The 12,299-nt window shown below is 59.4% G+C and overlaps 2 protein-coding genes across 2 annotated transcripts in view; one reads left to right on the top strand and one right to left on the bottom strand.

Annotated features, from left to right (window-relative positions):
* Positions 1 to 1,849: 1,849 nt before the first annotated feature.
* Positions 1,850 to 8,374, bottom strand: RRP9 (ribosomal RNA processing 9, U3 small nucleolar RNA binding protein). The gene is made up of 15 exons (XM_039837904.1): positions 8,196 to 8,374; positions 7,834 to 7,916; positions 6,115 to 6,218; positions 5,662 to 5,729; positions 5,541 to 5,582; positions 5,144 to 5,270; positions 4,478 to 4,602; positions 4,302 to 4,394; positions 3,775 to 3,875; positions 3,558 to 3,692; positions 3,403 to 3,465; positions 3,026 to 3,171; positions 2,868 to 2,947; positions 2,133 to 2,206; positions 1,850 to 2,018 (listed from the first exon to the last, which is right to left on the bottom strand). The coding sequence occupies exons 1-15, from the start codon at positions 8,280 to 8,282 to the stop codon at positions 1,925 to 1,927; spliced, it is 1,422 nt and encodes a 473-aa protein (XP_039693838.1). The 5' UTR covers positions 8,283 to 8,374; the 3' UTR covers positions 1,850 to 1,924.
* Positions 8,375 to 8,644: 270 nt separating this feature from the next.
* The window catches only part of PARP3 (poly(ADP-ribose) polymerase family member 3), a 7,689-nt gene continuing 4,034 nt past the window's right edge, over positions 8,645 to 12,299 (top strand). The window contains exons 1-6 of the mRNA XM_039837921.1: positions 8,645 to 9,115; positions 10,124 to 10,337; positions 10,875 to 11,006; positions 11,208 to 11,396; positions 11,650 to 11,746; positions 11,834 to 12,234. Of these exons, the coding sequence (XP_039693855.1) occupies positions 10,161 to 10,337; positions 10,875 to 11,006; positions 11,208 to 11,396; positions 11,650 to 11,746; positions 11,834 to 12,234 (996 nt within the window). The 5' untranslated portion in view covers positions 8,645 to 9,115; positions 10,124 to 10,160. The remainder of the gene's footprint in view (positions 9,116 to 10,123; positions 10,338 to 10,874; positions 11,007 to 11,207; positions 11,397 to 11,649; positions 11,747 to 11,833; positions 12,235 to 12,299) is intronic.

Consider the following 12,299-nt stretch of genomic DNA (forward strand, 5'->3'; position numbering starts at 1 on the left):
TTGGTATAGAAAACTTTTTGAATAAAGGCTAAACACTTCCCAAATTTGGTGTAAGTCATATATTTATAGATTCAAGAATCTCAGCAAACACCAAAAAGGATATACTCAATCAACAACAAAAAACGACCGACTCAAAAAATAGGCAAAGAACTTAAACAGACATTTCTCCGGATATGCGGATGACCAAAAAGCACATGAAAAGATGCTCAACATCACGAATCACTAGTAAAATGCAAATCAAAACCACCGCGAGACACCACCGCACACTCCTTAGAACACCTATCAAAAAAAAAAGAAACTGGAACTCTCAGCACTGTTGGTGGATTTACAAAATGGTGGAACCACTATAGAAAACAGTTATGGCAGTTCTTCAAAACATTGAAACAGAACCATCATATGATCCAGCAATACCACTCGTGAGTATATATCCTCGAAAGCAGGTTCTCAAAGATATTTGCACACGCATGTTCACAGCAGCACGCCGCACAATAACCAAGAGGTGGAGTCACCCCAAAGGACTACTGACCAAAGAACGGATAAATAAAATGTGGTATCCACATGCGCTGGAATGTGATTCAGCTTAAGAAGGAAAGAAATCTTATCACATGCCATGTGGATGAACCTTGAAGACATTAAGCTAAGTGAAATAAGCCAGACCCCAAAAGACAAACACTGTGTGATTCCACTTACGTGAGCGATCCGAAGCAGTCAAAGCCATAGAAACAGAAAGGAGAATGGTGGTCGCCAGGAACCGGGGACCAGGCACCAGGGACTGGGGGTGGTTAGTGTTTAATGACTATAGAGTTTCAGAGGAAGATGAAAAAGTCCTGGGGATCCACTGCACGTGAATAGCCTCGAAACCACTGAAATGCACACTTACAAGACGGTTAAGATGGTATATTGTGTTTTTTACCGCAACTATCACAAGCAATGAGACTCCATCTATACCAAGGAAGTCTCAGCTGACCAGGGTTGAGCATAGAAGTCATAGGAGAAATTCTTTTGTTCAATTTTGAACTGGGAAAGTGCTAATAGGAAAAGTGTTCCCATGTTAAGGGGCATTTCTGTCAGCATCTTCTGATCCGTAACAGGATGTTCGGGGGTGCGGTCTGTGAATCGGACCCTCTGGAGCCGGGAAGATGAAGGCGGGAGCAGGTCTGTTCGAGGGGGAGGCCCGTGAGCACGGGGCAGCCGGGCAGCCCTGTGGCTTCCTCCCCTGAGGGGACCACACTGCCCCTTGCGAAGCACAGGCTCGCAGGGTGAGGAAAACGTCGGCGTGGCATCCTTGACCCTCCCACTCGCTCCCAGAGGAGGCCGTAGGGCGCCCCTGTCCCTCCCGCCTGCCTCTTCGCCTCAAGATGAAACCAGGTCAGCGCACGTTCCTCTGACACATTTACCTGGCAGGGTCGGGTCATGCAGCCTGGCTGTCACTTAGGCCAGGGGCAGAGCCATTCCCGACGTGGGCCCTCATCTCCCAGGCAGTCCGACCTGGCCCGAGGGGGGCAGGGCAGCCCAACCTGGAGGCCTGGCTGTCGTCTCAGCTCTGACACGCACTTGGACAGGGGGCTTAGCTTCTGACCCCTACTGTCCCAGAGCAGAGGGTGGGGAATGGCCTAATGTCACAGAGGACACTCAGGGACTAGGAGCCAGGAGCCAGCTGAGGGCTCCATCTTCGAGCTCCCTAAAAAAGGGCAGAAAGCCCTCAGGCCAGAGAGGGGCAGGACAGACAGACCGTCAGGCTTGGCACCGCCCCCCCACACCCCCAATCCCACCCCCTTGCCCCGGCCTTTTCCAACCCACAGTCCCTCTGCCCGTTCCTTCCCCACCCAAGAAGCTACAGGAGACAAGGCCCAAAAGAGAGGCTTTTAATACAAAAAGGGAAGGACGTGGCCTGGGAAGGACTTAAATAAAGGGGATGAGAAGGTTAGGAGCCCGCGGCCGTGGGCCTGGGACCCCTCCGAAGCGGGATGATGCAGACAGAGTTCCGAGCCTCTCTGATTCGCCACCAGCGGCCCAGCCTGCGGGGGGCAAGAGGAGAAGCTGAGGCCGGGTGCAGCTCTACCCCGACTCCCAGGCAGGGCCCAGCCAGCCCCACCCTGCCCCACCCTCGCCCCTCCAGAGGTGCCTCATACCTGTGCTCCTGCCCCACCCCAGCCACGAGGAAGTCCCCAGCGCTGGAGAACTTGAGGCTATTGATAAAGCCCACCTGAGAAACGGGAGGGACAATGAAGATGGACATGAGAACAGACCCCCGCGGCACAGCCGGAGCATCGCAGTCAAGGGCTTGGCCTCACCTGGCCTGGGTTCAGTCCCTGCTCTGCCTCCTGCCACCTGGGCCAGCCCTTTACCCCTCAAGGCCTCAGCCTCCCCATGGCCGAGACAGGGGTACGCAGAGCGCCAGCCTCGTAGCAATTTCACGAGGATAAAGATGACAATGGACATCGAGTGGCCCAGGGTCTGGCTCCTGGCTGTGGGGCCCTAGAGACCCCATGACCATCACCATTGACCCAAGTTCTGCGCTGTCACCAGATGTCACTGACAGACCCTGCCACTCTCCCCTAGGGCCACCCGAGACCGCGCACCCTAGCTTAGCATCAGTCTGGCACCAGCCATGCAGAAACGATCGCAGGGCCAGGCCTTCTGTGCTTCTGTCCACGTTGTTCCCTGCCTTGAACCCCAGCACCCAGGACAGGGAGGGGAGTGGAGGAGGGGAGAGGGGAAGGGAGGAGGGAGGGTCCGGCCAGACCCCGTGCTACGAGCTGGGACTATAAAGAGATGTCATGGATGGCCTTGCTCTGAGGAGGCACCCTTCTGGTACTGGACCTGGGGAGTGTGGCAGACGGGCTGGGCGTTCAAGCCTCGCTCACCAGGGGGATGTCGCAGAGAAGGTCAAGCCGCCGGAAGCCCTCCCCGCACTGCCAGAGCCGCAGACAAGAGCTGTGGGAGCCTGGAGGGCAGGGAGATGGTGAGCACCAGCGCCGGCCCGTCCGGGGACTCCCTCCTCTCTGCCGCACAGGGCACTCACCTGTGGCCACAAGGTCTGTGTTGAGCAGGGCTGCCACCGACGACACCCAGAAGGGCTGCTCCAGGCCGGGCTCCCCCCGCAGCCCATGGGCTTCACGCTGCAGAGCAAGTGGCCGTTTTTTGGAGAGGCCCCACAAAGCCACAGAGCTGGAGACAGAGAGCAGCGTCAGTGAGGGGGCCGGGGTCGGGGCAGAAAGGCCAAAAGGCACAAAAGGGATCAAGCGTATACCAGCCGTGAGACACAGACGACGTAACCTGAGCTGTCTGCCTTGTGTCCTCATCTATGCAAAGGGGTTACAACAGCTCCCGAGCAAGGGGGACTCTACGAGGGCTCCAGGAGCAGTGGCGGTGTCGGGAGACATCCCAAAGGCATCTTACCCATCGTCTGCGCCTGACACCATGTGCTCCTCATTGATGAGCTGGATGCTGTCGATGGAGCCCCTGGAGAAAGGGGCAGTGAGGGGCGTACCCTAACTCCACCCCGCCCATGGAGCCAACCCGAAGCAGCTGCCACAGCCTCCACATGGCCTTACTGGTGGCCGTAGAAGACAAGCTGCGACTCCTCGGGGATCTTCCACACACGCACGGTCCCGTCCCGGCCTCCAGCCGTCACGCAGCACTCCCGGCTCAGGGCATCCAACGCAGCCACGGCGTCCTGGTGCCCGAAGCTAGGGAGGGGACCGAGGGAGAGGGGGTCACAGGTGGAACTGCACCTGCACGCCCACACGCCCTCCACCCACACACACTCACAGGGTCTCCACGTAGGCGTTCTCTGCCACATTCCACACCTTCACGGAACGGTCGTGGGACGTGCTATAGAGCTGGTGGGTGCCTCTGCGGAATGCCAGCCCCTAAGGGTGCAGAGAGGACAAAGGGGGCCTGGACTACAGAGGGCGAGACAGAGGTCAGGCCCAGGGCGGACTTTGTGAAAAGCAAGTCACATGGTACAGGGAGCCCGCTCCCCGAGAGCACTCCGTGAGGCGCTTCTGCGCAGCCCTCTCCAGAGCCAGGGGCGTGCTCACCTGCGCTCACTTGCCCTTGAGTAGCTGCAGACCTCTCAGAGGCCTCCCTGCTCCCTAGGGGAGCTCAACTTGGTCCCCCTAGCCCTGTCCGTTTAGCCCATTCACGTCCTTCACAGTGCCACTCGCTACGCCAAAGAGCAGGTTCCCTGAGGACAGGGGCACCCTGCCTCATTCACCCCACTCCCCAGAGCCCAGTACCAAGCCCGGCACTCAGGTGCTCAATCAACAGCCGCCCGAGGAGGCCGCGGCCCTCACCGACACGGCGTCCCGGTGCCCCGTGAAGGTGTACAGGTGCTGGCAGCTCTGGGCCTCCCAAATCAGGATGAGCTTGCTGCGGTCGCCCGAGGCCTGTTGGGGATGAGGACAATGGCCACAGGCACCCGCCGTGTGCCCAGACCTCTCACCCACCCCCGGGGCCAGCCCTGCCTTACAAGGTACTTGCCGTCGGAGGAGATGGCCATGCAGAGGACGTGGCTGCTGTGGCCGGGGGGCTGCCCCTCAGTCCCTTTCTTGGCTCGTGGGATCACGTGAAGCTTCCGTCCACTCTCCACACTCCCTGGCACCGGGGGAAGAGAGAGTCTACTGGGGTGGGGGGACACGACTGGCTGGCAAGCCCCTGAGGGCAGCGTGGGACCACGGGACAGGTCCTGGCCTCGGGTCAGAAGATCTGGCTCAGCCACTGTGAGCCCCTGTTCCCTCTGTTAAGTGGGGACAACGATCCTGAAGCACAGCCATGAAGCCCAAAGAGAAGGGACAGAGAAGTGCTCTGGGACCGAGGGTGTGAATTCCTCCTGTCACTGCTGTGGGACGAGGAACTCGATCCCACGGGCCCGCCAGGCCAACTGCCCGCTGGCAGCCCCGAATCCCGTTAAATCGTCATCCTGCCTCTGCCCAGTCTCAATGACAGAGACAGGGAGCTCACAAGCTCCACTCTTGGGCAGAAGTTTCCACCGTCACCCAGAAAACACTTCTTTGGGAGCAAATCTGCCCCCAGAATCTTCCCGCTTTGGGCCTCGCTGGCCCTGATTACTCCCTCCCCCCAGACCAGCCCTCCTGTGAGCCCTGGAGCCCACGCCCCCATCCAGGCGGTCGCTCACACTTAATGATGGTGCAATCTTTGGCGGCAGAAAAGATGGCCAAGTCGTCAGGGGTGATAACCAGACACGTGATGGAGAGCTGGTGGCCCCGTAAGATTCGAATGTCGGCTGGGGCTGGGGCCTGGATCTGGGCAGGCAGGGGTCAGTCACCGTGACGGAGGCAGGAAGGCACCCCCTCCACACAGACACGCCATCCTTCCCTGCTCCCGGCCCAGAAGGGAACTGGACCCAGGGCTAGAAGGACCAGACCCTGAACGGACCCTGTCTGTCCAAGTGCCCACCGTGCTCTCAAGCAAAGACCCCACAGCCTTAGTCCCCAGTTGGGCCATCTGCCCACCAACCCAGGTGGGACCTCCAATTCCTTCCAATCTCACACCAAAGGGTTCTGTTCACTCACCTCCTTTGCTACTGACTTCTGCAGCCTGCCCCTCTGCTCCAGCTGCAGGGAAGAGAAGGGTGAGGTTCCAGGGCCGGGCCAGCCCCACCCCTTCCTCCCACCATCCTCCCACCACACGTACCACGTCCTCCTTCAGGCGCCCCGCCACCTGGTCCTCCTCAAACTCACGGGCGTCCACTTTCTCCTCCTCTACGTAAGACAGAAACCCAGTAATCACAGGCCAAAGCCCACTTTTCCTTCCCATCCCACCCCCACCACCTCCGTCCTGGGCCCCAAACACTTGAGCTGTGTCCCGAGAGAAGTTCAGGCTGCCTCGGACAGAGGGAAGGGAGGGCCGACGGTCTCCTGCCCAGCCCCTGCCCGTACTTGCCAGGACAGTCTAAAGCCCCCGAAGGTCTAGCCCGCCCCAGGAAGCCTGTGAGAGGTCCTGGCCATCCTCCCACAGGGCGGCCAGCACCAGCAGCCCTGGCAGCCCACTGGGTACCTGCGTCAGTCACTCATCAGGTGGCTGGGGCTGCAGCAGGCCGGCTTAGGCACAGGTCCCACCATTCACCTGCCCAGCCCACAAGCTCACCTTGCTGCCTCAGCTGCTCCAAGTAGAGCTTGGCTAAGCGCAGCTTCTTCTCCTGTGCGGTCTCCTCCAGCTCCTCCTCCTCCTCCATGTTCCTGGGAGCTAGGCTGTGGGCAGGAGGGGCTGGATTGGAGGGGGCTCACCCCAGTCCTCTGGCCACCAGGACCATGCCTCCTGGCTGCTGCCCCGGCCAGCCCCCCATTCCCATCCCTGCCAGCTCTCATGCCCAGTGAAGACGTGACTTCACAACTGACAGGGCCCACCCAGTACCCGACATAAGGGTGAAACAAACCCAAAACGCAGAGATCACCGTGAAATTGCTCCCCTCTGGAGGAAAAGAGAAGGTTTCACAGGCACCCAAGGAAACTCAGGTCATGTACGAAGGGTCAGAAATCAAAATGGCTGAAGACATTTCTTGCTACAGTGACACAGGAAGACATGCATATCGCACACACAAAATTCTGAAGGAAAATGCTAACCCCTGCCTGGGCTCCATGCCGGTTAAATTGTCTGTGACACGGGTAGATATTGTCAGATGTCCAAGGCGCTACGGAATTGGTCCTTCCTCCCTCTTTTAAGCATGGAGGACGTGCCCCCGAACGGGAGGATAAGCTAAGCATGAGGACAGCACGGGAGACAGGAAACAGGAGACCAACACAGAGCGCAGGAAGGTAACTCCGAGAACAGCAACCGCCCTGGACGTTGGGGAGCAACCAGCCGGACCCCACGCAAGGACCCGAGAGGCAGACACACTGGGTCTGTCATCGGCCCATCCTCACTGCCGTGGCATCATCCTCTACCTGGAAGCTTCACGGGCCTTGGCTTGACCCCATGCTGGTGAAGTTCCTGCTTTCCCCTCTCTGCCCCTGTCCCTGGACCAGCTGAGACACTCATTTCACTCAAGAAGAGCCCTCCTTTGACTTGCTCCCGGGAGCTGGAGGCAGAGCGAGGGAACTCAGAAGCAGAAAACCCAGGGCAGCCCGCTCCCTCTGACCACGCACCTGCAGACGTCTAGTGCCAGTCACGTGCTCCGACTGGTTCCCGGGACTCGTTCATGACCTTGCCTGCAACTTTCCCAGAAAAGACCTTGGAAACCCTCAAGGCCAGACCCTGCTCCAGTCACCATTTAGTACTCGGTGTCCAGTAAGCCTTCAGTCGACAGGGTCGGTGCTATCCTTCCCTGACACAGCCAAGGTCAGAACTTCTACTCAGTCTACCCAAACCAATCAATCTATTGTTCAGAGGTTCCCACACAGGAAACAGGACTCTGAAGAAAATCAAGGGAAGTTACACGATATGATTCCATTTATATGACATTCTGGAAAAGGCAAAACTCAGGTGAAGCCAGTGCCTGGTATACGCTGCCAGTAATCGTGAAATTGTGGGGGAAAGTGAACGAAGAACTAGCGAGCATTTCTTCCATCCCTCTCCCCTTGCAAGTCAGTCCAGCCTGTGCTCAGTTCCTTGTCATAAGCCAGGGAGGCCTCGCTGGTCTCCCACTGGGGCTGGGGGAGGGAGAGGGGCGCATTCCTCCCTACACAGAGACCCTGTGTGGAAGGAGATGAGACTTCTCAGGGTCAGAAACTGGAGGAAAGAGCCAAGATCTGAGAGCCGAGGGCTGGAGTCCCGGGTTTCAGGCCCGGCTCGGCCCTGACTCACTGCGTCTTCCACACACGGCGGGCCTCGGTGGGCCCTTCCACTAGGTAGAAACGAAGAGCTCACCTCTCACTCTCGGAATCGCTGGAGATCTCCTCATTCATCTTGCCGCCACCTTTGGACTTGCCTCTGTCCCCGGCAGAGTCGGCCTGGGAATTATACGACCCTTTCTTTGGTCAGGGGTCTCGACCACTCGTGCACTGACCGAGTGCCCCCTCCGGTCTCTCGAGAGCCCTGGGACTGGGTAAGGCGGTGCCCCCCGGCTCCAATGCAAGGCCTTCCAGGATTTGGCGGGCAGAGTGATGAAGCCCACTCCAGCTTGGGGTCCCGGGAGAAGGGCCGGGGATGGGATCGAGATGGGGACAGGAGAGGATGAAGGTGGGCCCCGTAGCAGGTCCGACCCCAGCCCGCAGAAGCGCGATGCTCACCTTTCGCCGCCGCTTGCCGGCCCCCGCACCAGCCCGGGCCCCCGAGGCCGGCTTTCCCCGCTTTCGAGCCACCGCTGTCGCCGACATGCTGCCCGCGGAGTGTGTCGCAGGTAGGGTAGGAGCACTCACGTGGCGACTGAACCCGGGCGGCCCGGCGTCACTCTGCTCCGGGATAGGCCCCCACCGCCCGGCGGGCCCCGCCTCCCACGGCTCCATTGGCTCCTTCGGTAGGCTCTGTCACGTCCCCGCGCGCCCATTGGATAACCGCCCGTGGCCACGCCTCTTAGGGCTCCCATAGGCTTCCGCGCCAGGCTCCAATAGGAAGCAAGCCTTTTCCCCGCCCTTCCGGCCCAAAGCTGTGGCGCGTGCGCAGCGCTACTTAGTGACGTCTAAGGAGGGACGGACCAGGGGGCCTTCTTTGTGTTTTCGCGCCTTGGACGCTGGGGGCGCCAGAGATGAGGGGGTCCGAGTCGCGGAGAGTGACTCCACCCCATCAGGGGGGCGGGGACAAAGGTGTACCAGTCTGACACTAGATAGATAACCCGAGGGGAGACCTAGGCAGCCCTGGAGGAGGGAAGGGTCCAAATTCAGTGGTCAAGCAGCGAACTTGTATTGCATATGCGCGTCAGTCCTCTGGGCCTTGGCAGTGTCCTGATCAAGTGTCTACCCATCCGTGAAACAGGCAACCCTCATGCACTTGACCCAGCCTCTGACTCACCCGACTAATGGACAAATAGCTGAATCCCATGAGTCTATCACTCCAGCTTTTCCCCACCCCTGACGATTACCGGAAAGTTCTCAGGTCACACCCAAGCCTTACCGGAGAATTGCTAGAAGAGACCCTAGAACTGGTACTGCGTGGGAGGTCCTGATACTGAGCAGAGTGGTCACCTCCTTTCCCAGGTCCCTGCTTCTCTTAGGTGAGTGCCCTGTGGCACTGTCCACAGCTCTTCACGGAGCAAGGCAGGGCAGGGTAGGGTAGGATGGCCCTTGCCCTCGAACAGTTCAAAGCCACTGGTCTGGGACCCTGGATGGCACCCCAGAACTTCTGAGGCTATCGGGAAAAGTTTCTGTGCGGCTGGGTCCCAAGCTCTGGAGGGACAGGTCTGGCCTTAGGGGTGCTGCCCTCGGCAGCCTCTGCTCACTGTCCTCCGTAGCGGGGGTGACTTAGCCCAGCCTCCATGCCCGGTCAGAAGTAGCTGAGAAAGGGAAGGAGCAAGCCATGCCCTGAGTGCTCTGGAGGGGAAGGGCCCAGAAGTGGGAGCAAGGAGATTCTCCTTTCACTTTCTCTCCCATCTCTGGACACACTGGAGAGCCAGAGAGGGGAGGGAACCACTCTCCCTTGACGGGAGTGGGCAAACTGGACAGGGTCCCAGCCTGGCCCCTGTGGCTAGGGACAGGGGCATATCTGGGGAGCAGAGAGCTGGTTTTGGTCTGGGGCTGGAAATGGGGAATGGAGGTAGGGGGAGGCAATGGGAGGTCACCTGGGGCAGGCTGCTGCTGCACCAGCCAGGTGAGGTACAGAGACCAAGGTGGCCATGTTGCAAAAATCAGACCGATGAGAAACCAAGAGTCGGAGAACAGGTGTATTATGCCGGCGGCCCCAGAGGAGCGAGCCCTCCGAAGATCTGGGCCCATAGCTCAGTGGCAGCTTTGCTTATACAGAGCTTATTTGTCATGGGCCGATTGGTTAATTTGTCCTCAGACGGTTCCAAAGCTCGAGAGTTGCTATGGGTGGCAGGCAGTTATGAAGAGTACAAAGCTGGGGAGTTGCTAGGGGGTACAGGCAGTTACATTTGTTGCTTGGACAGAACAAGCAAAAGGGAAGATGGGTCTACTTAACTTCGAGTAAGGCCTATGCAGCATGCATATCTACAGAAGCAGAACAAATAGCTGATTAGCCTTTTTGAGTGAAAATTCCTCTACAGCCTGAGCACCGCCCCACCTCCGTGCCCCAGAACAGCCATGGCTTCCAAGCGCAAGGCGGCTGTGCAGCATGAGGTCCCCGTGAAGAAGAAGCAGCAAGAGGCAGAGGAAGACAGCCTCCACTCCGCTGCCGAGGCCCTCAAGCCTGCATACACAGAGAAGCCTGCAGCCAGGGAGGACTTAACGGGTGAACTCAGCCACAACCCCAAGAACAAGGTAAGCTGCAATCCCCAGCCAGGCCTGGAGTCTGCTCCCTCCTAGGTACAAATATACTCAGTCCGCGCCCCCTCCTCATGGGCGTTTGGCTCTGGCCAGGAAGCTCAAGGCTCCCAAGTAAGCCATGTTCTCCCAAAACCCCAAAGGTCAGGCAGGGCTAGATCCCATCAAATCCAGGATGCGCCCACACAGAATCTCATCGTCGTGTCTGCTCTTTAGACCCCAGAGCAGGCCCCCTGAGCTTCTCGAGCCTCCCCCTGCCACATTTAAGGCAGGGCTCTGACCCCCTCAGCCTCCCCAGGGCTCCCCTATGTCCTCTCTAACCAGCCCCCCAGGGTGGGACCACGTCCTCCTCAGAGATCCCTCACAAGGTAGGGTTGTGTTTCCGTCAAACCCCCAAGGCAGAATCCTGACCCCCTCAAGCCTTCCCAGACAGGGCTTCCCCGGTGCAGGCAGACTCCCGTACCCATCAGACCCCTGTCAGTGAGGGGCTGGGCATCCCATACCCCTGGCCTGCCCTCCCCACGCCTCCTCCAGCCCCAGGTGTATGAGAACTACGACTGCACGCTGCACCTGACTGACATCGAGAAGAACAACAACAAGTTCTACACCATCCGGCTGCTGCAAGAGGGTGACAGCTTCTCCTGCCAGAGGCTCTGGGGCCGTGTGGTGAGTGCCACCGCCCCTCCGCGCTGCCTCCTCTCCACTTCTCCCGCTCAGCATGTGCCCCCTGTTGCCCAGGGTCTCCCCAGCTGACTGAGGCCGAAAGGCCACAGATGCTGACCTTTCGGGGTGCTCAGCACAACAGAGACCAGCGGGTGTTTGCGGTGGGCACTGTGGCCACACACCCCTGAAGGCTGGTGGTTGCAGGGAGAGGTGGGCAATTCAGAAACTGAAGAGCCCATGTCACTGGAGGATGCAAAGAAGTGGTTCGAGAAGAAATTTCGGGAGAAAACCAAGAATGCCTGGGCAGAGCGACACCGCTTTAAGCCCCACCCTGGCAAGTACAAGCTTATCGAAGCACACAGAGAGGCTGAGGCCCCGGAAGCTGCGGTGAAGGTGAAGTGGCCCGGGAGGATGGGTGGGCCCGGGGCCGAGGGAGGGGGCTGGGAGACCCAGGCAGTTGGGCTCTGCCGCGGCCCAGCCGTGCAACCTCAGGCACAGATCTCCCCGCTCTGGCCTCGATGTGACCGGTCTTGGTCTAGTGCCTGGCCCTGCTCCAGGCGCAGGTGCCTTGCCGGCTGCCCCTGCCCTCCACATGTGCCCTCTGCCCCTGGGTGGATGGAGGCCACTGAGGACCGTGGCTTCGCAGGTGCGGCCCTGCACCCTGGATGCGCCCACACAGAATCTCATCGTCAACATCTCCAGGAAGGACGTGTTCAGAGATGCTATGACCCTCATGAGCCTGGGTGAGGGAGAGCGGTCAGGCAGGGTGGCAGGGGCCCAGGGGTGGCAGGGGCTAAGTCTCCTGACTCTCCCCACCCCCGCCCCCTCAGACATAAAGAAGTTGCCCCAGGAAATGCTGAGCCAGCTGCAGATTACACAGGGCTTTGCGGCCTTAGAGAAGCTGGAGGAGGCCCTGAGAGCCCCCACAGATGCTGGCCACAGCCTGAACGAGCTGTCCTCCCGCTTTTACACCATCATTCCCCACAACTTCGGCCGCAAAAAGCCCCCGCCCATTGACTCCTTCACGCTTCTGCAGGCCAAGAAGGACATGCTGCTGGTGAGGGCTGGCAGGTGGGCAGGCAGGAGGCTACCGAACAGACAGACTGGGCAAGGGAGACGGGGGACAGATGGCCAAGAAGGCCCAGAGAGACGGACTGCAATGGACAGGCCAAAGGACAGGGGAGAAGGCCAGGCAGATGGATGGGGTAGGAGCGAACTGGTGGACAGACAAGTGGGGTGGCCACAGTCCCAGTCCCATGGGAGAGAGAGGGGAAGCCGGAGGCCAAGTGGATAGAC

The sequence above is a fragment of the Pteropus medius genome, unplaced genomic scaffold (genome assembly GCF_902729225.1).
Source record: "Pteropus medius unplaced genomic scaffold, Ma_sr-lr_union100, whole genome shotgun sequence".
Classification (NCBI taxonomy): domain Eukaryota; kingdom Metazoa; phylum Chordata; class Mammalia; order Chiroptera; family Pteropodidae; genus Pteropus; species Pteropus medius.